This window comes from Eschrichtius robustus, chromosome 11, assembly GCF_028021215.1.
Source record: "Eschrichtius robustus isolate mEscRob2 chromosome 11, mEscRob2.pri, whole genome shotgun sequence".
In the NCBI taxonomy this organism is placed as follows: domain Eukaryota; kingdom Metazoa; phylum Chordata; class Mammalia; order Artiodactyla; family Eschrichtiidae; genus Eschrichtius; species Eschrichtius robustus.
Window position 1 is genome coordinate 60,338,124 of NC_090834.1, and position 23,955 is coordinate 60,362,078.

At 51.4% G+C, this 23,955-nt stretch overlaps 1 protein-coding gene across 1 annotated transcript in view; it reads right to left on the bottom strand.

The window, feature by feature from the left end:
* Positions 1 to 19,209, bottom strand: part of SLCO2B1 (solute carrier organic anion transporter family member 2B1) — a 34,865-nt gene extending 15,656 nt beyond the window's left edge. Inside the window, exons 1-5 of the mRNA XM_068555770.1 lie at positions 19,170 to 19,209; positions 15,998 to 16,237; positions 15,666 to 15,764; positions 12,718 to 12,908; positions 1,161 to 1,263 (exon numbers count right to left, since the gene is read on the bottom strand). Coding sequence (XP_068411871.1) covers positions 1,161 to 1,263; positions 12,718 to 12,908; positions 15,666 to 15,764; positions 15,998 to 16,232 — 628 coding nt within the window. The 5' untranslated portion in view covers positions 16,233 to 16,237; positions 19,170 to 19,209. The remainder of the gene's footprint in view (positions 1 to 1,160; positions 1,264 to 12,717; positions 12,909 to 15,665; positions 15,765 to 15,997; positions 16,238 to 19,169) is intronic.
* Positions 19,210 to 23,955: the final 4,746 nt, after the last annotated feature.

Sequence of the window (23,955 nt, forward strand, 5' to 3'; positions counted from 1 at the left end):
GGCCCAGCCTCTTGTCCCTGAGAGTACTGGAGAACCAGGGGCTAGATCACTGGCACCCCAGCATCAAAACTTAGGCCCCAAGAAGTGGGCCTAATTAACTTCCTATTGCAAAATTCCTTGGGGATGGGGGGGGTGGTTCAAGCAAACCCTGTGGTTATCACCCTCCTAAACCACAGGCAACTCAATTTACTGTCCTGGGATATGGTCAGAATTATAACAGGGGGGCAGGGGTGATGACTGAAAGAATAATTGTATCATATCAATACAAGCACAGTTTTTAAATCCATATAAAGGACCTTCCATTCATCATCCCATTTGAGTCTCCTAACAGTCCTTGAGAGAGGCAGAGCAAGGATTACTGACCCAATCTTTCAGATGAGGAAACTCTGGTTAGAGGAGGAAAGTAACTTCTAAAAGATTGTCCGCTGGTCAGTGTCAGGGGCAGGCCTCTAAACCAGGTCTTCTGACTTGCTGTCCAGTGCTCTGGCACACCACAGGCACTCAGTGTTTGTGGGATCAGACTCTTTAGAAAGGATGGCGTGGTCATAACATGGACCCTGGTTATTGATCAATTTAGTTCATAGTCTCAGGGTCAGAGTGACATGGATCTCACCTCTCACTGTACAGATGGAGAAAATGAGGCCCAGAGAGGAGCAAGGGCCCAGGACAAAAGCCTAGATTTCTGGACTTCAGCCCAGAGCTCCTTTCGCCTATGCCACAGCCAAGGACTTTAAAAAAAAAAAAAAAATTTACTGAGAGTCTCCTGTTTGCAGGCTCCACGGTGGGAGGAGAAGAAGGGTCACAGATGAGCCAGCACAGGCCCTGACCCTCAGGAGCTCACTGCTTGGTAGAAGGGTTGGACAGTACAGATCTGAGCTGACACAGGAGTCCTGAGGTTCGGAGAGACGAGAGGAGAGAGAGACAGGCTGGGGAAAGGACAGAGTGGTTTGACCTAGAGGAACAAGAAAGATTTTAATAGATAGCGATAAAAAATGATGCGCCAGGCAAAGGGGACCCTTTGAGCAAAGACTGACAAGGAATATATGGTGCTCAGGAAGGGCCTGTACATGTGGGACGTGAATCAAGAAAGGCAGGAAGGGCTGGATTCTGTACAGTCCCATGTGCCCCTCTGGCCCCACCTCTGGCCTCAGCTCACTTACCTCTGATAAACTGGATCACAGTCAAGTCTGGGGCAATCTGGGCTAGGCCATCCTTCTTCTCTGGGGACTCCCCAGGGCTCCGCTCGGAGGAGGCGTCCTCACCCTGGGAAGACACATGGCCAAGGGCAGTCAGCTGGATGCCAGGCATTCTGCTCAGAGATGCTATGGGCTGGGGAAGGGAGGTCTGGGAGAGGAGAGGGCGGGGGTCTGCCACTGCCAGCAGTGTCCCGTTTGTTCTTGGCCCTGTAGATACTTAAGTGGTTTTTGAAAAAATGGATGAAATTCCAATGGTTGCACTCTGTCATCACCATTATTAACATCGTAATAACCAGCACTACCATGAAAATTCCCACCGTAGCCACCATCATCTTCATTATTCCCATCACCTTAAATATCACCCCCATTCACGTCACCAACATCATCATGAATAAACAACCAATAGAGTCCTTACTACTGTCATTGTCTCTGTCAAGGTCACTAATTGCCTGCACAATCACACCATCCTTATCACATCATCACGGTCACCTGAGCCTTCGGAATCACCAGCAACAACATCATTATCGGAACCACTAATATCACTATCGCTGTCTCTCACATCACTGTTACCCCTACCACTGTCTTCACCGCCATCAGCAGCATCACCAACCTCTATCCAAGGTTATCACCACACCGCTACCTTCGGTTTTGTATCGCTCACGGCTGTCATCACCTGGAGAGTCACCAGGAGCAGGAGCCTCCAGCGCCCATCCTGTTCCATCCTGTCTGCTGTGCCAGGAAGGGAACTGGGTTGGGAGAGCCAAGAGGCAACAGTCCCCTCCTCCTTTTGGATGAGTCAGACCACACCCAGAGGGGACTGCTCAGCCCTGCGACCACACTATGAGGAAGCACATGGCTACCCTGTAGTGTGCCCCTCCGCCAGGGTGAGGATGGCCTCTGTGCAACGCCTGAAAAAAAGGTCTCTGATCCCAGGAAAGAGAAGACTAAGGGTGATACAATTACGGTCTTCTGATTGCACCAAAGAGGGAAGGAAATAAGGATAAATAATGGTTAATGGTTACTGAGCACTTAACTACCATCCCAGCGCTGTTCTAATGACAAATCCGTTAACTCATTGAAACCTCACAGCAACTTTCTGAAGTAGGTACCATTATAATCCCTATTTTTCAGGAGATAAAACTGGGACACAGAGAGATGAAGTAACCTGCCTGGTCACACAACTTGTAAGTGGTTTGGCTAGGATTTGAACCCGGACAGCTTGACTCCAGGGCCTGTGTGCATTTGGCTGGTTCACCCTAAGGGCAGGGGGAACCAAGGCTTTGAGTGAACCAGCACTAAGTGCTGAGTATTCTGCCTGCCTTACTCCAATACAGCAGTGCTTTCAGGCAGGTACTATTACTGTACCCATTTTTTATATGAGGAACTAAGTCTTAGAGAAGTTGCTTCTGGCACAGGGTCATTCAAGTATAAGTGATCAAGTGGGGTCTGATTTTACTACACTTTTCTGTGCAGCCCGAGACCAAGATTAGAAGCAACAAGTTCCATGGAGAAAGACTGAAGCCCAATGTGACGAGCAGCTTGGATGAGGCTGCCCTTTGAGGAAGTGAGTTCCCCATCACTAGGAGCATGCAAGCACAAACTGACTTCCCCCTGGTCTAGGGTGCTATATACCATGGGGAAGGGTGGGTTGGGCTGGAGAGCTCATCTGAGGTCTCTGGTTCTGCCTCTTCTCTCCCCACAGAGCCTCTGTGAGGTCCCCATAAGATTCACCCTCTGGCTGGTGTCTGACACCTTCTCTTCTGTCTCCCATCTTTTTTTTTTTTAAAGGAGCAGATACTGGATCTCCCCACATTTCAGGACCTCCATGCGGGCCCCCACCCTGGGAGTGCCCTGTTCCAAGCCTCTTCCACCTCACTTCCAGGTGTTGGCTGGCTCAAGGCTGGCCCTGCCCCAGCAGGGAAATTCATTCAAACATCCGTTCAAGTGTGTTTGGCCCCCGTGGGCTTCTCCCTTCCTCGTCTCTACTTTTATTCCAGCAGGTACTGGGCTCTGGGTTTCCTGGCCTCAGGGGAGGTTTGTGGCAGGGCAGAAAGTCATTGTTGCAAGATTTTCCTTTCTGGCTTTTGTTTCCAAAACCTGATACCATTGAGAAGATTACTCTGGGTGTTTTGGGGGGTGGGGAGGGGGGCTGTGAGGAGAGGGAGAGGAGAGAGGGGTTCCCTGAGAAGCAGGAAGCCACATAGCCTCTGCGACAGTACCCAGGAAAGCAGTTCACTTCTCAGGGGCAGGCGGCAGAATGACTTAAGGAGGCTGGGTCCCCATGTTCCCAGCCACACGGAGCCTCTCAGCTCCTAGCAGGTTAAGGGGGACCGCGTGGACCAGGATGGATTGAGGCTGATACCTGCTAGGGGTGCAGTGGGGGTGAGAATAGGACCTCCTTCGTGCCTGGACACCCTGTAAGACCTCAGGACCTTTGCTTCACCTTGGTGGGGGAGCCCTGAGAAAGGCTGAAGTTGAATTTCCTACTGAGCCAGGAGGATGGGCATTCAGAGTAGAAGTTAAGTTGATTTTCAGAGAAAATAACTATCTATCTTATACACACTTAGGGTCTGAGTAAAACCTTGTTCAGTGTCTCTCCCTTGCTGAACTCTGAGCTCTGTAAGAGCAGACACCACGTTTACCTTGCTCTCTGTTGAAACTCTGATGCCTAGCACAGGGCCTGGAGTGAAATAATGGATGTCTGTGAAACATCTATGAAAAGAAGGAGTGCAAGAGATGGCTCCCACGGGCAGTGGGTGCAGGCAACGCCAGGCTCTTGGAAGGAAAATGAGAACATCAACAGGAGATGCTATTGTGCTGGCAGCAAGCTCAGAGATGGCTGCTGGTTCAAGGGCGGGCAAAGGGTCCACACTGAGCCCCCAGGGCCTAGCAGAACGGAGACTCCAGGCATGCCAGGCCACTGGTATGTGGGCTGGTGGCTCCTGCTCCAGCCTCACTGGGACCTGCAAAGGAAGGAGACTTACACACCACACAGGAGCAAATAAGTTGTGAGGTTAGGTAATGCCGACTAAAACCTGGCACTTGCCGTCTGCCTCTACAAGGATTAAATCACAAGCCGCTGTGACCGCTGACCTTCAGCATCCCCTGAAAGGAGTTCAGGGTGGAGACCGGGAATAAGACACGCTGCGCTCTGGGAAAAACTGGCAGAACAGGCCTTCAGATAGTTAGATATTTTCAGGAGAAGATTTTATGAGCCCAGTTTGTGCATCTCCTCATATCTAGAAAAGCACTAAAATCCTTCCTGGTGACGTCTGCTCCTCGTGACTTGCAGCAACCTTCTACAAGAATGTGTGCTTGATTGCATGTACCACACCTCCTTCCCCAGCTTCACCAAAATCACATACATACTGACCTTCCCCCACACCTCTTTGGAGCAGTTTCTCAGAGCTATCTGAGATGCTGTCTCCCGGGCTCTAGTCCTCATTTTGCCCCAAATAAAACTTAATTCACAACTCTCATGTTGTGCTTTTTTTTTTCAGTTGGCAGTAACTTGCACAACGCCACACAACTAGCAAGTGGCAGAACTAAGATCTGAGCTCAAGCCTGCCCGAGTCGAACACTTACGCTTTATCCACCAAGCCCTGTGAATCAGAAGTATGGCGCAGGACTGGTGGAATTAGGAGGCACCTTTGTGGGGTGATGTGCAGGGGCCTGAAATCTGAGTCTTGTTTCTCTGGGTAAGGCACTGTGGGTCTATTATGCATTTATACCTCAGAGCTGTGCTGTTGGATGCAGCTACCAGCCGCATGTGGCCGCTGAGCGCTGGAACTACGGCTGGTCCAAATTGAGATGGGCTGTAAGTGTAAAATACGCATTGCATTTCAAAGACTCGGTATGAAAAAATGGAACGGAAAATATCTCACAGTGAGTTTTTTGTAGTTATGATATGCTAACATGAGAATGTCTTAAATATAGAGGATGAAAGAAAATTCTTCTTAAAATTAATTTCTTTTCCTTTTGAATGCGGCTACTAGACCATTTAGAACAACATTTGTGGCTCACATGATATTTCTTTTGGACACGCTGCCTTAAGGAGAATTAGAGACTCACCTTACTCTGTTCTCAGTCCTAGCCAAGCTGCGAGAGAGCGTGTGGGACGGTCCAGGGTCCCGGAGGGAGAGGGGAGCTGCCCCAGGAATGGAAGTAAGAAGGGTGGGGATAGATTGACAACTTCCTAGGTTTCCTATCAGGGAGAGGCAGTCTTGCCCTTCAGACAGGCAACATCTTGTGAGTTCCTTGCCTGGGGTTCCTTGTCCCCAAGTAAACAGTAAAAACAACCACAGTGTCATCTGCTGCCACATGTATAACCCTATGTGGTCTACACTGCACTTTCACATCCACCCTGTCATTTAATCCCCACAACAGTCTGGTGTGGGGACTATTACTGCACCTATTTCACAGAAGAGGAGGCAGAGACCCCCAAGTGTCACCCAGGGAGTAATTGGCAGACTAGGCTTTATTACCACCCACTGTGCCCATGTTGACCTCTGGGCTTTGGGGACGGGAGGGGAGGGACAGACGTTCAGGGATTGCAGGGTCAGGAGGGCATCCAGGCAGAGGTGAGCTCTGGGATTGGAGAGATAGGAAGGAAACGGTTATTTGAAACAGGGACATATACTAGCGAAAAGGCAGGGGCGGGAAGAGAGGTGTCTGGGAGGTGGGAGGAACCAACTGACGACAGCCACGAGCCTCTCAAGAGCCTCTCGGGGCAGGAGCAGGGCGGTTTGGAGGGCCAGGCTGAGGGACTTGGGCTTTCTTCTGTGGGTGCTGGGAACACTGACCTCCAGCCCCTGTCTCTGTGCTCTCCAGAAGTTTCCGCCTCTCTCCCCACATCTGTTTTGAGGACTCCCGACTAATAGTGGGCTCCAGAAACAGGAATCATCGAGCCTCTGCTCAGAGTGGGGCTCAGAGTATGACCAATCTGGGCTGTGGTTTGCCCAGGTCAGCAGGTCTGGGCTGAGGGAGCCGGTCAGAACTTCCCCTCTCGGGCTGTGTGCTGACTACTGCAGCCCGTGGGACCCGGGACGCTGTGTGTGGTCCAGCACGAGGAAGGTCCCACTGCCTGAAGGGCCTCAGGGGGCCCAGGAGCTGTCCTTAGAGGAAGCTGGGTTCCTTGAAGGCTCTGGGCCAGGGCTGTGATCCCAGCCCCACGGAGCCAGCGCTGACCCTGGTGGGTGATGTGGAACTCTCTGCCAGCCCTCACCTTCCGTCATATCTGGCCACAGGAAGCAGCCACAGGGATGGGGTTATCTGCTTAACTTCCTATCCTCTGTGGGAGGGAGATCGTGTCTTGTAGCAGAGGTCCTGGACAGCTGAGCTTCTTTGAGGGAGCCGTGTGCTTCTGGCTCTCTTACAATGGGATTCTTGCAACTGGCCGTGCCTCTTTTCCCTGTGGCTACCAGAAAGCTCAGGACCAAATAAGTGTTTCAACGAGTGGTCTTGGTCTTGACTGAGTGACTCAGCACAGGCCCTGAGATGGTTCTTCCTGGGCCTGAATCCCAGCTCCACCTTTCACTAGCCATTCCACCAGGTTATTTAATCTCTCTGTAACTCGGTCCCTCGGGAGTAAAATGGGGGTAATAGCTGAACCTATTTCATAGGTGGGTTACAGGGATTAAATGGGATAATTAATACAAAGGGCTTAGAACAGTGGATGGTACAGAGTAGACAGTACATATTGGCCTAATTTCTCACTCTCTTACTAGTACTGTACATGTATTTGCTGTGAGCTGTCTCAAATCTTTTATGGAACAGAGTGGAAGTAGGATATAGAAAAGCATCTAAGAAGAATATTGGAAAAAAGGTAATTTTTCCTTTTAAGAGCTGGCCTAATCCATGCTAAGAACAAGCACTCCTGGTTACTGAGCCTGCATGTCAGGTATTGAACCACCCACCTCACCACTTTGCCTCATTTCCTTCTTACAAACCCCCCAAAATATAGATTGTATGGTTATACCCATTTTATAGATTTCAGACTTAGTAAGTGACAGAGTCAGAATTCATACCCAGGTCAGGTGGTGCAGACAAAGCTGCTGTTGGCCTTCCTCCCTGCCACTAAGCAATGCCTCCAACTCAGACACTAAGGAAACGCTTACATGGTGCCTCATGGGCCAGATCAGCTACCAAACACCTCCTCCCTTTAGCCTCAGTCTCCTCCTCTATCATTTGGTGGTATTGGACTAGACCAATGTTTTTAAAACTGGTTTTTGCAACAGAACCCTTTTCCCAAGTGAAATCTCACTCAAAAGACTGGTAGAAAAACACCGAAAAGTAGAACTGGTCTGATTGAAGTGTGTGTGTGTGTGTGTGTGTGTGTGTGTGTGTGTGTGTGTGTGTGTGTGTGTAGGAGAGGAAGGCCCTTAGTCCTGCTGGGGAACCCCTCTCTTCAGTCTCCCTGTGGTGGCACCCTTTGGGTTCTATGGGGTGCAGTTTGAAAACCACTTGAGCAGATCACTCCAAAGGGCCTTCCAGCCCCAGTGTATGAGGAAGCTCTGATCTGCACCAGGCCAGGGAGAGGAAGGCTCTCTTCAGCCCTTTGGGGCCAAGACCTGGCCTTGTACAGACGGGTGCAGGGGGAGGTGGTGCTGGCCAAGCTCTGGGCACAACCTTGACCTTCTCTGGGCCTCAATCCCTCTGTCTGTAAGAGGGAGTGGGCGTTGAACTGGATGATCACACAGGTCCTTCTACCTTAGAGAGCTGAGGTGGGGTGAGGGTGGAGTCACAAGGCTTGGGTCACCTGGGATGGAGAAGGAAACAAGAGGGCTCCCAAGCTGGCTGGGAGGGCTCTGGAGGCAGTGCCAGCAAGGGAGAGACTCCAGGCAGAGGGAAGACCTGTGTCACCCTGAATCTCACAGGGGCTGTAGTGGGAGCACAAAGTCCCAGGGGAACAGGGGCCTTCCGCCTGGGCAGACCCCAACAGACGGGCCCTAAGTCCTAGGTTTTCAAGGCCATTGTCACTGCCCGCTCCTGTCCCCATCCCTGAACATTCTCCCAAAGAAGCGCATCGAGGTTAATGACCAGGAGACAATGGATTTCATAGACTCTTAGGCCAAAATTGTAGCTACTTAGAAATGTGAATTTTGGGAGTCACACAGCATTTGAGGTGCAGAATCTTAGAATAATAGAACATAAATACTCGAGAATCTTCAACTACTAGAAACATAGAACTTTAAAACCAGGTAATATTCCCATCCCAGACTCTGGGAGATGCCCCAGAATAACAGACACTGAGGCTGCTGGGAAATATGACAGAGGCCAGTGGTGCTCAGAGTCTGGGTGGGGACACAGGATCTCCAGGGGATCTGTTCTCAGCCCCTGGTCCAGCCCGAAGGGTAGCTCAGAAGGGCCTAAGGGCGTGGAGAGCACAGGAGGGCTGCTGGCTGAATGGGATCCTACAGCCACAAAGCTATACGGGCCCAGCTGACCTGCTAGGGAGCCCCTAAGAGACCATCTTTACTCTATGGGCTCTGCAGAGCCATGTGCCAGGAGCCCGGCGGCTTGACAGGACCTTAGAAACTGGCTAATGGTAGACAGGGAGACTGAGGCCTGAGAGAGGTGAGGCCTGCCCTGGTTCACTTCTAGAAAGACGTCTGGGTGGCCACCTGAGCTCTGAGGTCACAGACACATGGACAGAGCCAAAGGCAGGGAAGCAGAGCTCCTGCCCCTCCCATGCCGATATGGCCTCCCCCATCCCCCGTCTCACAGTCTTCTCTGTGGAGACTATTAGTCCCCTCCCCGCTGGCAGGGAACGCTAAGCACTGGCCATGGGAGAAACCTGAGCTGTCATCCAGTCATCCTCCGTCTGTCTGCTCCTGGCCTTCTTTCACTACCTGAGAGCTCCTCGGGGCAAGGGCTGTGGGATACACCCCTCGGTCCTCCTGTAAAAGTGCTCATGTACTGCCCCATAGGCAGGGAGCCATTTAAAGGAGACACCAATGAACCTGCCAGAGCTAGCAGACTTTGTCCAGTCTTCTGCGTATTGTGCAGACAGGGAGACTGAGGCCAGAGACCTTCTCTGGGTCACGCAATCTTTATATAATATACCACTATCTCCTGGATACCGGTAAAAGCTGCATTTACTTCTAGGAGGGTATTTAGAGGACCCCTGAGCCTGGGAGGGGGTGCTTGAAGGGACTTCAGAAATAGCCCCCCACTTCACTTTCTCCCCTTGCCTGTTCCTACTCCCCATGGAAGATACACATCCCACGTATGAGGACCTGGACTTTCTGGCTGCCAATTTTGTCTAATTGGGCCCTTCCTCCTGGTCCATCCCCCTCCCCATCAGTGGCCTGAGTGGGCTGGGCCAGCCCAAGAAACTGCAAGCAGACCCAGCCTAGGCAGCCTCAGGAGGCGGGGAACAGTTCCTCCCACATCAATATTTATTGCCTGAATGCTGCTGGAAGCAGATCATCATGTTCTCAGCCTTCGGTTCTTTTTTAAGAACCTCTCACCGCCTTCCCTCCTCACTCTCCATCCCCGATGTGCTGAGAGAATGAATCCAGACAGCCAGACAGGTTCACAGCGAGGGAGCCAGGGTTTCAAGTCATCACAGAGACACAGCTCTAAAAATCTGAATCTCTGCATCACAGCAGCTTCGACTCAAGGAATAGTGCATTCTCAGAATCCGAGGCACACAGAACACTGCTCCAGGAATCTAAACTCAGCATCGTACACAACAGAACAGAATGGGGAAGTGACTTGCTCAAGGTCACATGACTGACATATGACTGAGCCCAGCATAGCTGAGGCTCACCCTTGTTTCTTCCACCTCTTCCACCCCGTGGCTCAAGTGGCACTTCTTCTCTGATCAAATTCAGAACAGAGAAGTGCCACTTCTCTGTGGCAAGACCCAGCTTGGAGATTACCCATAACTGGCAACCCAGTCTCTTCCCTTCCTTCCTCTGTGATCACCCTTGCTTCTAAGAATTCCCCAAGTTCCAGGAATTTCTTCTCATTCATATTTTGGCATGAGCTAAGCAGAACCAGGAAGGACCATCTGTGGTTCCAAGCTGTCTTCTTCCCCTGAAACTGGTCTCTCTCCAACGCCTGCCTCGCCCGCCTCTGAGCCAGCATCAGCCCTTCGCTGTCTCTGGGATGCCCGTCCCATAGTAGAGCAAGATCCAGGTCTGTGTGGTCCCCCTCCTGCGTGGTTCTTTGGGCTCATCCCCACGCCCTGCCTTACTGCCAATGCACTGGTTCCTGCCTGGACCAACACCACAGCTGTCACATCAATCTCCCTGCCCCCAGCTGCTCTCTGCACACTCCCTTGTCCCTTCCAATCCCTTCTGTACTTAGCACCTGGTGCTAAAGCCATGGGACTCCCTCCAGGGCTACACACTGCTCTTGAAGCTGGCAGGCAAGACTTTTCCTGTTCTGGCCCCTGCTGGCTGTCCCAACATCAATTTTCTTTGGTCCCCCCAGCCCCATGTATATAGCCTCTGCTGCAGCAGGGGGTGGGAGATGGGCTGGTGAAGGCAGCCAGGTGTGGTGTCAGAATGACTTGGGGTCAAGTCCCAGCTTTTCCAGGCAGACGCATTTTCAGTCCTTCCTCTTAGGCCTAAATTTTCTTGCTCTAAGGATGAGGCACTATCTCACATTACAGCAAACATATTCAAATGCACCAACCTGCAACATTAAATTGAATTATTCTTGCTGCAAAATATTTGACAGGATTTTTATAAATTGTCCCTTTGAAATTGAATTACTTAGCAACAACTAACTTCCTTAATTTATGATTGTTTGTGATTTCTCAAAATCCTGGCGCAGAGGTCCTAAAACTCTTGTAAATAAGGGTGTTAGGAGAATCTTTTGATCTAATATTTAGTCTTTGATCCCGGTTCCTGACACAGAGCTCCTAAGATCTTTGTAATTTCCTGAGTGGTAAGAGCATCTGACACTGAGCCCCAAAATCCCTTGGAATTTCCTGGTGATAGGAACATCTTTTGTTTTAATGAGCTGACTCTGGTGGGCTCCTGGGTGAGGGCTGGTCACCAGAAAGACCAAGCCATGATTGGAAGCTTGGAACTTTCAGCCCACCACTGCCCCCTAATTCTGCAGAGAGGAGAGAGAGGCTACAAGGGAGTTAATAATCAACCATGCCTGCGTGATGAAGCCTCCATAAAAAATCCCTATAGTATAGGGTTCAGGGAGCTTCTAGGTTGGTGAACACAGCCAGGTGGGTGATGTACCCAACTCCACAGGGACAGAGCTCCTGCGCTCGGCACCCTCCCAGACCTCGCCCTATGTATCTCTTTATCTGGCTGTTCATCTGTATCATTTACCATATCCTTTATTATGTAATAAACTGGTACACATAAGTCAGTGTTTTCCTGATTTCTGTTAGCCACTCCAGCAAACAATCAAATCCACAGAAATATTGCGTGGGGACAGGTAAAGGTAAAACAGGAGTATTTTTCCTTTATACTCCCAGACTTGGGAAAAAAGAAAGTCTAATGCACAAATTTTCAGAATGTAATGAAATGTGTATGAGAATTAAAGAAAAGTTAATGAAGCTGACGCTAATGACATACAATTGAGCTTCTATAAGACATTTCTATTTTGTCTTCTTTTGTATTTTAGAGCCAATTTATTGTTTTTCGGGCCTTGTGTTTTTGTGGGTCTCTGGAAAACTTAGAGGTCCCTGGCCCAGAATCATCTCTCCTGCCCAGTAGCCTCACATGGTCCTGCCTTCTCCTACCACCTGTGACCTTGGGCACATCCTTGCACCTTCTGGGCCTCAGGGTTGTCCTCTGAGGAAAGACCATGAGCCGAGCAGAAGAATTCAGTGAAATACCCCTGCGGTACCTCGCCAGTTATTACTTAACAACTTATCTGTCTCTTAAAGAGACTCCATCCTCAGAGTCTAGGCTGTGCCTGGTTTAAGTAAGGGTGGAGACCATGTGCTGAGCCCCAGGGTCCAGCCTGACGCCTGGCCCCAGGGAGGCACTCTGTACATGTCTGTCCCCTCACTGTCCCTGAAAAGGCCAGGTTCATTTCTATAGCCAAATCCTTTGCCCAGACTGTTTCCACACCGAGAATGCCCCTCCCTTTCCTTTCCATGCTTCCGCACGTCCTTCATTGTCCTGTTCAACTCCCCTCTCTTTAGAGAAGCCTTCCCAGACCCTCCTGCAAACCCTCCACCTCTTCCCAGTTCTCAACATTGCCATAGCACGTTCAGAATCTACCAAACGCTTTAAGCAACAAGCAGAGAGGCGGTAGGGTAGTGGTTAGAATGAGGGGAGAAGGCTCAGACAGGACTGGGTTCTAGTTCCAGCACTGTCCTTGCTGGTCTCGTGATCTTGGGTAGGTCACTTCCATCTCTGGCCCTCGAGCTCCTCAGCTGTGGAGGGGCAGGAAATACACACTGTGCAGGGATGTTGAGGAGATGGCTTTGTAAGCTGTGACGTGCAGTGCCCAGGAGGGATGGAGTTTAAAGTTATAAAAGAGGACAAGTGGGTTGGGGGTGGAGCCTGGACTAGAGTGGGGCATGCAGGGGGCTTACTTTGCTGACAGGTGGGTCTGAAACTGCCAAGACCTTTCGCCGGAAGCGAAGCTCACGCTTCTCCTTGGGCATCTCCTTGGGGAAGAAGAAGTAGGGGATGGCAGCCAGGGCCACCGTGCCAGCGGAGATGAGAAAGCCCAACCACCAGGCACCCACCCATCGGGGGTCCTTTGAGGTCAGGCTGATGCCACCTGGAAGAGAAGACCATGTGATATTAGGGTCAGGATGGGCTGTCACTGCTTGGCCACCACCCTGGGACCGGCCTCTGAGACATGAAGTGGCCTGTGCTGGGAGTCAGGAGATCTGGGTTCCAGTTGTGCCTCTGCCTGTTAGTATATCCTGTGTGAACTTGGGCAAGTCCCTGACCCTTCCTGGGCCTCAACTTTTTCAACTATTAAGGCAATGTGTGTCGTGGTCAAGGTCACGGACTTTGGAAATGGACCGCTTGGTCTGAATTCCATTACTAACATAACTTTGGGCAAGTTACTTAACCTCTTGGTGCCTCGGTTTCCTCCTCTGTAAAGTACAGATATTAGTAGCACTTACATCATAGGGCTGATGTGAGAATCATAGAAACTAATACGTGTAAAGCATTTAGAATAGTGCTGGCACATAGAATGTCTACATGGGTGTTTTCTCTTTGCTTACTGTTACTACTGTGATTATTATTACGAAACTGATGGCTAGGATGACTCTTGTGGTTCTCAGACCTGCACGATGATTAAAATCACAAGGGGTGCTTGTCAAAAAAACCTGGCCTTACCCATGACCAGCTTAGAACTGCCACAGGATGGGGTGGGAAGGTGACCAAGGAATCTGTGCCTTTAACAAGTTCCCCACCTACTGTATAGCACAGGAAGAAAAAAAAAAAAAAAGAAGGTACAATCTGTTTGCAGGACATATATTAAGTTAATCTTAAAAATGCCTTCCAATATACATTAGGTGTAGACAAATACTGTTTGATTCCACTTATACTAGGTACCTAGAAAAGTCAAATTCATAGAGTCAGAAAGTACTTTGGTAGATGCCAGGGGCTGGGGGGTAGGGGTGAGGGTAGGAGTGGGAGGTGGAGAGGGGGAATGGGGAGTCAGTGTTTAATGGGGACAGAGTCTCAGTTTAGGAAGGTGAAAAATTCGGGAGATGGAGGATGGTGAGAGTTGCATAACAATGTGAATGTACTTAATGCCACTGAACTGCACAGTTAAATATGGTTAAAATAGTATGTTTTATATTATGTGACTTTTACCACAATAAAAAAAATTTTTTTTTAAATTCCCCAGGTGATTTTGATCCCCCTCCAGGTGTAATTAGGACAAGATTATCCCAGGTGTACTTCCTGACTGGAGTGCCCACCTCTCCCATCAGACCTCTTGACCCCAAGGCTGAGTTGGGTACCTCCTCCTTCAACTGCCACAGCGTCTGCAAACACTTTCTAACAATACAGATGCATGATGACACCAACCCCATGAGTAGGGCTGATTCCCAGGTGCTTGATCCTGAGCTCCTCCTGGACAGGAGCCAGAGTACACAGTCAGCACTCAGCAAATGCATCTGTAAAACTGGGGGCAAAGTTGGCTTCTGCACTGATTCCCTCCTCCACGTATTACTCCCCTGGCTTCTGTGCCAGGCTGGTGGGAACTCACACACACATCTCAGATCCACTTCTCACATACCAGTCTGTGCCTGCAGTGGATACGACCCGCCCAACCCATGCAATCCCCCAGAGAGAAAGAAGGACTAAGGAGGTGGCACATTGGTCCACAGGAATGCCACACCTGCCTGTGAAGGTGGGATAGCTGCCAGGATGATGTCAACAGAGCCAGAAACATACCCCCATCCCCTGAGCTGGGGTGCATCTGGGAAACTGACTCCTGATTCCCAAGACTGCTCCATTGAGGGAGAGAGGAGTTACAACCAGAGTCCACATTTGGCTCCTGGTCCAGCTTTCTAGAAGGAAGGGAGGTGGGGCAGGGTTTTCCCTAGTGACTCTCGTTCAGAGCTGCCCAGACCTGTCCTGACTGGAGGCACCCTTGGGCAAAAGCCAGAGAACAAGAAACAGAATCTCCCTGTCCATCTACCTGTACATGTGTCACCTGAGGCTTCTGGGGCTTGCTGGAAAATCTCCAGGTGACGGATGGGACATCTGAGCAGCAGGAGGCAGAAGGCAGAGCTGGGGGCTCAGAGCTACTTGGTGTGACCAGCAGGCAGCTGAGATGCCGCAGTGACCTGTTCTAAAAAAATTCCACTCCCACTCCTCATAGAGCGCCAGAGCTCTGGGATCCCCAACACTCCTCCCTCCTGGCTGCCTTCGGACCCAGCTTCAGTTCCACTCCTTGGCCCACCCTGACCACTACCTGGATCAGAGACCGCTATTCCCCAAACGGTGCCCTCAGCACAGGTTGTCAGGCTCTGAGGTGATCAGAGCTGGAAGGGTCCTTAGAGGTCACCCAGTGGATTTCCCATCTGAGATGGCCAATGTAGCTGAGTCCTGCTCCAAAGTTCTCTCCAGCATGCCAGTGTCCTCTCTGTGTCCTGAGGCTTGTCCCCCGACAGATGGGAGTGCCCCACAGGCCAAGAAGAGTACGTGACCCTGTCTGCTCCACAGCGTATCTGAGCAGGGGGCTGGGGGCCCGGGGGAGCTCAGGGGTGGAACTAGGTGAAGACACGCAACAATAGTGACAACAACTATAACTCTCCCTCTGACGCCTCCTTATAGCTCATCGCCACATTCTCACTGCATTCTGATTACAGCTTTGGGAGGTGGGCCGGACAGAGAGCATCTCAAAGATGGGAAAGCTGAGGCTCAGAGAGGTTAAGAGGCATGTCCAAGGTCATGGGGTTGCTGGGATTTGAACCTGGGTCCCCTGGCTCAGTGTCTCCTATGAGACCAGTGGTCAGTCAGCTGTGTCTACGTGCCCCTGGGGGCAACTGTGTGCTCTGAGGCTCACCTTCTGGCATTCGATCAATGTCCACGTAAAGGCGCAGCATGAGGCTGCCCAGCCCATAGGCCATGCCTGGCCCCATCATGGTCACTGCAAACAGGACCCCTGCAACAGGAAGCCTAGGTTAGACCCCTCTAGCCCGGCTTCCCTCTGCAGGTTAGTGCCTGCCCAGCCTCCAGTGGGCAAGAGCAGCCCATCTTCCCCGGTCAGGGCCAGGGAGCTCTCCAAGGCTTCTCCGGACCTTTACCAGCCACATGGGGCAGAGGTCAGGGATTCATACTTAGCCCGACCTGGGCCAGGCCCTCCCTCAGAGCCCGAGGGGTGGGACAGGTCCTCACCAAGGTAGAGGGGTGAGTTGCTGTGGTGGGCAAAGTCATCAATGTAGGAGATGCCAAAGGGCTGAATGGGCACCCCGCCCACGCCGAGCAGGGTCTGGGCGGTGAACATGATCCCCACCACGGCCAGATGCTGGACCTCTGTGTAGCCTGAGCAGCTGCTGTTGGATGGGGCCAGGGCTGAGGCTGGGGCCTCAGTGGTGGGCAGGCACAGGGAGGCCTCAAAGTCCTGTGGCATGTCTGCTGAGAGATGATAAAAAATATTAGGACAATACCTAAGACTTATATAGCACTTACTGATGCAAGGTACTGTTCTAAATGCCCTGTTTATAAGTCATCTGACCCCTACAACAAACCCAGGGAAGAGGTGCTCTCATTACTCCCATTTTACAGATGAGAAAACTGATGCTCAGACAGCAACTAGCAAGGGTTAGAGTCAGGATTGGAACCCAGGCAGTCCAGCTTTGAGTCCATGCTCTTAAACTGCCCTGTGTCACCTCTCTGAGCAGAGATATGTGGAAGTGCCATGGCAACAGTGGCTCTTAGGTTGGAGGGGTGGGGCGGTCGAAGGAGGTGGAGTTTGAACTGGGTGGAGAAGAACAAACAAGATTTTCCAGAAAGGGAAGGTGGGGGAGGGGGGTGTTCCAGAAAGAGGTCACAGCACATGCAAAACCAGGAGCTTGAGAAGTTCAGCATGGCTAGCTCACAGAGTGTAAAGGTCAAGGCCAGGGCTGAAGGCAGGGCCAGGCAAGAGAGGGGACGCTGGGCCTGGGCTGTGGAGGGCTCTAGTGCCCTTGACCTTCATTATGGGGAGGTTAGGTGTCATCTCGGGACACAGATGCAGAGTGCAATAAAGGGAAATTTCTTAAATTAGTACCAGACATTTGTTTCCTGTAGCTCACCAATATTTGCTGAGCAAACTTAAGAAGACCCTCATACTATTATTATCCCGAATGCGGGTGTAGAAGTGGCCTTCTCTCTGCGGCTGGCCCAGCCCTTTCTGGGAGCTCTGAGCCATGTCCACCCAGCCCAGAGAGCCACTCTTTAGGGCTGGAAAAAGCCATGTGAACCAAGGTCAAGGACCTGGACCCTCAACCAAGACTGCCTGGGTTGAAGACGGTGAGACTTTGGCAGAGAGGCCCTCAGCCCCTCTGGGCTCGGTTTCGTCATCTGTTGAACAAGCCCCCTAGGATGGAAGTTCTACACAAATATGGAATTCAGAAGCAGAATAATTCAGTAGTTCAGAGCAGAGGCTCTAGGGACAGGCTACCAGGGCACGTCTACTAGCTGTGGGCCTTGGGGAAGTACCTCCTTCTCTGAGCCTGTTTCCTCACTTATAAAATAGGATAATGATAACACCTGCTCAAAGGGTTGTAAGCATTAGGAGTGATGATTGGTGCCTGTGCACAGTGCCTACTAGACACTAGATATGAGGATTATTATGGGGATCTTTAATAAGATCTTTTTTTTTCCACCCCTGGGTCCCCAGTACCTAGCAGAGGGCCTGGCACATAAATACTAATGATAAGTAATTCATTAATGAGGAGGAACGAGTGAATGAAATAGCCTTGTATGTCAGAGCAGTGTGGGTGCTTGGTGGTCACCAAGTCTGGCCCACCCATTGGACAGATGTGGAGACTGAGGCTCAGGCAGGAGAAGCGGTTTGCTTGGGGTTTCATGGGGAGCAGAAGGGTGTTGTATGGCAGTGAGGATGAAGACTGTGTGTGACCCTGCACAGGAAAATCTCTGTTAAAGTGAAGATTCTGGACGGAGGAATGTAAGGAAGTGTAACTTTTCAGCATCCTAGTCAGGCCTCTTGACGGTTCTCCACTCAGGCCTAGATAACCACTCTGCTTTCTTCCTGGACTTTCCCCACTTCCCAGCCATTGCCTGTGAGGTTCCCTCCACCTGAAATGCCCACCTTCTCTCAACTGCCACCTCCTCCAGCTCACTCCAGCCTCCAGTATCCTTCCCTTGCTCAGGGCTCTACCGGCTCCCCCTGGCTGTCTGGTGCTGGACGCTCTGGCCTGCGGCAGAGCTGCCCACGCTCACGCCAACCCACGCTCCCTCTCAGCTTCTCGGGGCTGGTTGTACCTGCTCCATCTTTCCACCCCTGGGCCTGGCACAGAGTAGGAGCTTCGGGGTCTGAGCTGATGGGAGGACAAGGGAGGAAGGATGCTTTCTGACAGCGCTCCTCCCCTGGGAAGCCTTCCATGATGGAGGCTGGGCCGTGGGCTCCTTCCCTGGGCTCCTTCAGTCCTGTTCTTCCTTCCTCACACAATTGATACAATGAGTGAGGAAAAGGGAGGTATTGTTTGTCTGTTTCCTCTCCCAGACTGGGAGCTCCCAGTAGGCAAGGACTGAGTCCCCTGAGAGGGTCCAGCACAAAGTAGGCAGCGCTAAGGGTTTCTTGGGTGGACCACCAGATGGATTGTTGAGGGGTTGGTGGATGGATGGGTGGATGGGTAGATGGGTAGGTGATTGGATGGATAGATGGGTGAATGGGTGGAAAGGTGGATAGGACAGGGAAGGCTGCTTGAGTCGTTCTCCAAGGGACAGGCATCCATCTGTCAAGTTGACTCTCAACAAAATCCCACTGGGCTCAACAGGGGCTTCACTATTCCTGTCCAAAATTCTTTCATGGTTTTATTTGTTCATTCACTCATTCATTCTTTCTTTCATCAATGTCTTGGCTTCTTGTGAGGATTAAATGCATCAAGACACATAAAGTGCTTAGAACAGTGGTGCCTAGTAAGTGGTGTGTGATACTGTTATTATTATATACAAATTATTATATATTATATATTATTATTATATATTATTATCCATAAGTATTTCCTGAGGACCCACACAGGCCAGGCCCTAAAGTGGGCTGCATTGTAAACCCACCTCCATCTCAAAAATAAAAGCAGTGACATACAAACAGGCCCTCACCAAGAGATGCCCAGAGGGCCTCACCTCTCTGCCCCAGGACTACCCACTACCCCACTGCCCAGGGCTGCCAGAGGGACCCGCCCGGGCTGCAGCTGAAGGATGCAGTGGGGGCGGGGGGGAGGAGTAGTAGGTGTTCTGGGAAGCTGGGTCCATCCTAACCGCTGGAGGCCTGGGGATGGGCCATGTGCACAGTAATGCGGCAGCTCATGTACACCCTCAGCCCAGCCCCTCCTGCTCTTACCGGGGCTGGTGTGGTCGTAGTGGTACGGCTCTGAGACGAAGTGGGGGACAGTCATGAGCACGCCTGCCAGGGTCACAAGGATAGCTCCATAGCCGATCAGGCGGGGCCGATGTACCCGGCTGCCGAAATAGCTCACAAACACGATCAGGGCTGTGTTCCCCACCTGCAAAGGGATGAGAGGACCCATTAAAGTGGAGCAGAGGGCCGGCCTTGTCGCTCTCGCCAATCTCAGTGTTCCCTTCTGTAGAATGGACTAGCTGGTTGAATAAGAATCATTTGGGTCCGTCTTAAAAATACAGATTCTGGGTCCTCCTAGGAAGGGCCCTAGTGTCCCATTAGAGGAGAGAAATAAGAGCAGCGTGGACAGGGCTAGAAGTTCCATTTTATTCTAGAATGTGGGTTGGGCCCCGTGTTAGAACTTCTGGGAAGTCATGAATGAGAAACAAATAAAGAAAGTCTAAAGCCAGCGGACTAAGGCTTGGATTTTGAGCCTTAGAATCAAAACCCTCGGATGTGGGAGCTGGAGGGGACGTAAGAGTTTGCAGGGAAGGGCGGCTCTGCTGTCAGAAGCTGGGTGTGCACTCCACTCTGCGGCTTACTGGTTGGTGACCGCGGGTGAGGCACTTACCCCTTACCTCCTTGCCGATGGAGGGGGGCGGTATCAGCGGAAGGTCAGTGGGAGGACTGATCCTGGGAAGGACAGTCACTCCATTCTATAGATGGGACACTGAGGCCTAGAGTCAGGGAGTGACTTGCCCAAGACTCCAGGTAATGACGTTCTCTTCCCACCTCTGAGATCCGAGGGTGGAGTGCTAAGGAGCACCTGGGGACGCGGTGTAGACCACAGGCCTTGGGTTGGGAGGAATGTGACACATCACCCAAGGGAGAGAGAATTTCACAGAAATCTACTGGGGGTCAGGGAGAAAGAGAGTGTTCTCAGGACCGTGGCCTTTTCTGAGGGTGAAAACATCTGGTGGGGAAGGGGTTGGGCACAGCTGGACTCTGATCTCCCAATCCACCCAAAGCGGATTGTCCACTCCTGGCTGTCTGGCTGTCATCCCAGAGGCAGAGGCCTGTGGATCCCGGGGCAACTCCACGCCGCGGAAGCACCCCCTCCCCCAACCACACCAAGGTCCCAAAGTTCTCCTTTGATCTAATTTAAACCTCTCTCACTACTGTTGAATTGGCTTCCTCTGATTCCTTCCTGGGGCGGACAATAGCCGGGTGCCTGAAAAGGGGAAGGAACCAAAAGGAGAATGGGGGGACATGGGGACCCTGGCTAGCTCTAAAATCCTCCGCGTCCCCCAACAGAGGGCCCCCCAAGGGCAGGATAGGAAGGAGCTAAGATGGGGCTGCATGTGGCACTGGGGGGGAAGGGTTTATGTTGGGGCAGTGAGGGAGGGAGAGTGGGGGTGTGAGTCTCCCTCAATGTCCCCCCCTGCGGCTGTGCCGGGGCCGGTACCTCGTTGAAGGCGGCCAGCAGCCCCGAGGTCTGACTGGAGAGGCCGAAGCGCTTCTCCACCGTGGAGATGGAGCTCTTGAGGTAGCCGGAGATCATGAGCTGCGCCAGCTGCAGCAGGCTGTGGCACAGCACGAAGAACTGTCGGAGGGGCCGCGGTGATGGCAGCGGGTGGGCGGAGGGCCAGGGAGATCGTGGCGGGTGGGTGGTAGACAGACGAGATGGGGTTGGAGAGAGGGAGGGAAAGTGAGGCCACGAGATAGAGAAACAGAGTCAGAGGAGACAGTCACACAGGAGGAGACAGAGGAAGAGAGGAAGAGTCCAGAACAAGAGGAGAGAGAGAGATACTGGAGTAATGCATGGATTCTCACACAGGCCTAAAAACTAGGAAAGCTGTCCTGGGTACCCCAGGAGTCTGGGGGCGACCTGGAATCCACGGGGCTGAGAGTAGGGTCTTCATGGGGCCACGGATGACAGGAGCCCCTCTGACCCCCAGAGGTCCCCCAGGCTGGACTGCACCCCGCTCCGTGTTCCACCACCCTGCCCCTTTCCCGAGGAAGCTCCCACCCAGTCCTCCCCTGGAGCTCCCCTGGGAGACCACCTGCACACAGCGAACCCCCAAGCTACCCACCCCACCTCACTCAGCCTCACCCAAACACCCCGCCTGCCTGCATTCCTCCTGAAAAACTGGCAGAATTCCTAAGAGAAGAAAAAGCTTGCTTCAAAGAATTAAAAATAGGGTGTTTATGCCAGAGTTTAAAAAATAGAGTGTCTGTTCTTCTGAGTTTCGGTTTCCTCATCTGTGCAACAAGGAAGACACCCCTGCCTCCCCAGGTTATTATGAGAACTAAATAAGACCATGTGGGGACAGCTTCTGGCACAGGGCCTGACACCCTGTAGGTGCTGGTGGAGGCTTGGATGTTTAGGGCTGCGCTTGGTGGAGCCAGCACTCCCAGTATTCATACAGGTTCAGGATCCCTGGGGTCCTTCTCTTTCCTGCTAGAAAAACAGGAGCCAAGAAGACTGGTCACCCACTGCCCACAGAGCAGCCTCTCTGGAAGGAGAGAACACGTACCTGAAACCAAGCTAAGTGCTTCTATAGATCACAACTACCCATTCTACAGATGAGGAAGCTGAGGCTCAGGGAAAGGCAGCAACTTGCTTGGCATTTTACAGCCTGTAAGTGGCAGAGCCTGTTCTTTCGGGCTTGGATGGCCCTGCTCCTGCCAGGCCCTGAGAGGTACCTTGATGCTGTGAAACACACTTGGCCGCAAATCTTGAGGATTTGGCCTGGCTTTGCCTCCAGGTGTGTCTTCTGTGCCCACCATGGCCTTGGTGTCCTTGTCTGGCACCTGGAGCTCCTCACCAATCGGCCCTGTGGGACAGACAGCCAGGGCATGAGAGTGGAGATGGAATCCCAGAGAATGGCCCTGACCGTGTAGCCCAAGGTGTTTCAGGGGTTGGTGAGAATCTGAGTCAAAGCACCATCAGCCTTCCTACGTCCCAGGTGCTGAAAGAGCCCTTCCTAAGAGGGTGTGTGTGTGCTCCATGTGCCCATGCTGGTCAGATCCCACTGGGACCACCTATTCACACCTTCATTCCATTCCCAGCGTAAATCTTCCTTCTAGGGAGAATTTTCTGACGCTGCCACACAAACTTTAAGCTGTGGCCCTGGTGTAGAAATGCACAGCCTTAGCCCCCCTGGGGCCTATATCTGTGAGACATCCAGTGCTCCTGGAGGCTGACTTTGGGTCTGGGTCTGTGTCTGTCTGGCTCAGTCTAGGATCAGAGGTCTGGGGTCCAGTGATTGGTCAAGTCTTTGTCCAAAGTCCGGACATAAAGGCTTTTCCTGGGGGTAGTTTGGAACAGATACAAACACCTCCACAGGGCACCACCCTGCCTATAATCACAGAACTAACCACCCCAATGCCCAAATCGTACATGAACCAGGTGGCTGGTCTGCACAGAAAGGGCACTAAGAGGTCATCCCATTTAACCCCTCTCATTTACCCCTGGACAAACTGAGGCCCCATGTGTAGAGATGACTCAGGAGGTAGAGCTAGGTTAGAACCTGGGTTCTTGGCCCCATTACGCGTGTCTGGTTTTCTCCCATGGTAACCATGGTAACCATGTCAGTCTCCCACTCACTGCAGTCCCTTCAGAGGCATCTCTCCGGGTCTCTTGACGTTTAATCTCAGTGAGAAGCCTGGAAGCCTGGCCTTGGGAGACTCCACCCCTCCATTTCGATGAAAACCACCTGCACCTCCTGGCAGCCCAGGCCTCCTTGGCCTTCTGCCCCTTCTGGGGTCCCGCTTCCTGCAGAAGCCACTCCATTGTCTCAGATGCCTCTCAACCTGGCAGGAGTTTCCGCTCATTCAACAAGCTCCTTCTGGAGCCTGAAAACTGCCCTGAGGACACTTCTGACCCAGAGAGGGTGTGTGACACTTCTGACCCAGAGAGGGTGTGTGGGACCTCTCACCCCTTCTCCAGGAAGATGGAAGGCAAACTCAGGGAGGGGGCTACGGAGGCCTGCCACCGCCAGTGAGGGTTTTGTGCTCCTCACACAAGATACCTGGGAGCCTAAGGAAGTTTTCAAAATTGAGATATAATTCACACACCATAAAACCTACCCTTTCAGAGTATACAATTTAGTGGTTTTAGTACATTCAAAAAGTCATACTCTACCGCCACTATCTAAATCCAGAATATTTTCATCACCCCAGTAAGAAATCCTGCACCCATTAACAGTCATTCCCCATTCCTCCCTCCTCCCATTTCCTGACAACCACTAATCTATTTTCTGGCTCTCTGGGTTTGCCTATTCTGGATATTTCATATACATTCATATAAATGAAATCATACAATATGTGGTCTTTTGTGACTGGCTTCTTTCACTTAGCATAATGTTTCAAAGTTCATCCATGTTGTAGCATGTATCTATGCTCCATTCCTTTTAATGGCTGAATAATATTCCAGGGTATGGCTATATATCAACCATATTTTGTTTACCATTAATCTGTTGATGGACATTTGTGTTGTTTCAGGTATGGTGAATATTCCTATACAAATTTTTGTGTGTGTATATATATATATATATTTTTTTTTTTTTTTTTTCTCAGTTCTCTTGGGTATATAGCCAGGAGTCAAATTCCTGGGTCATATGGTAACTCTATGTTTAACTTCTTGAGGAACTGCCAAACTGTTTTCTAACACCATTTTACACTCCTGCTAGCAATGGATGATGGTTCTAACTTCTCCACATTCTTGCTAATACTTATTATTGTCTGTCTCTTTGATTATAGCCAGCCTCATGGGTGTGAAATGATA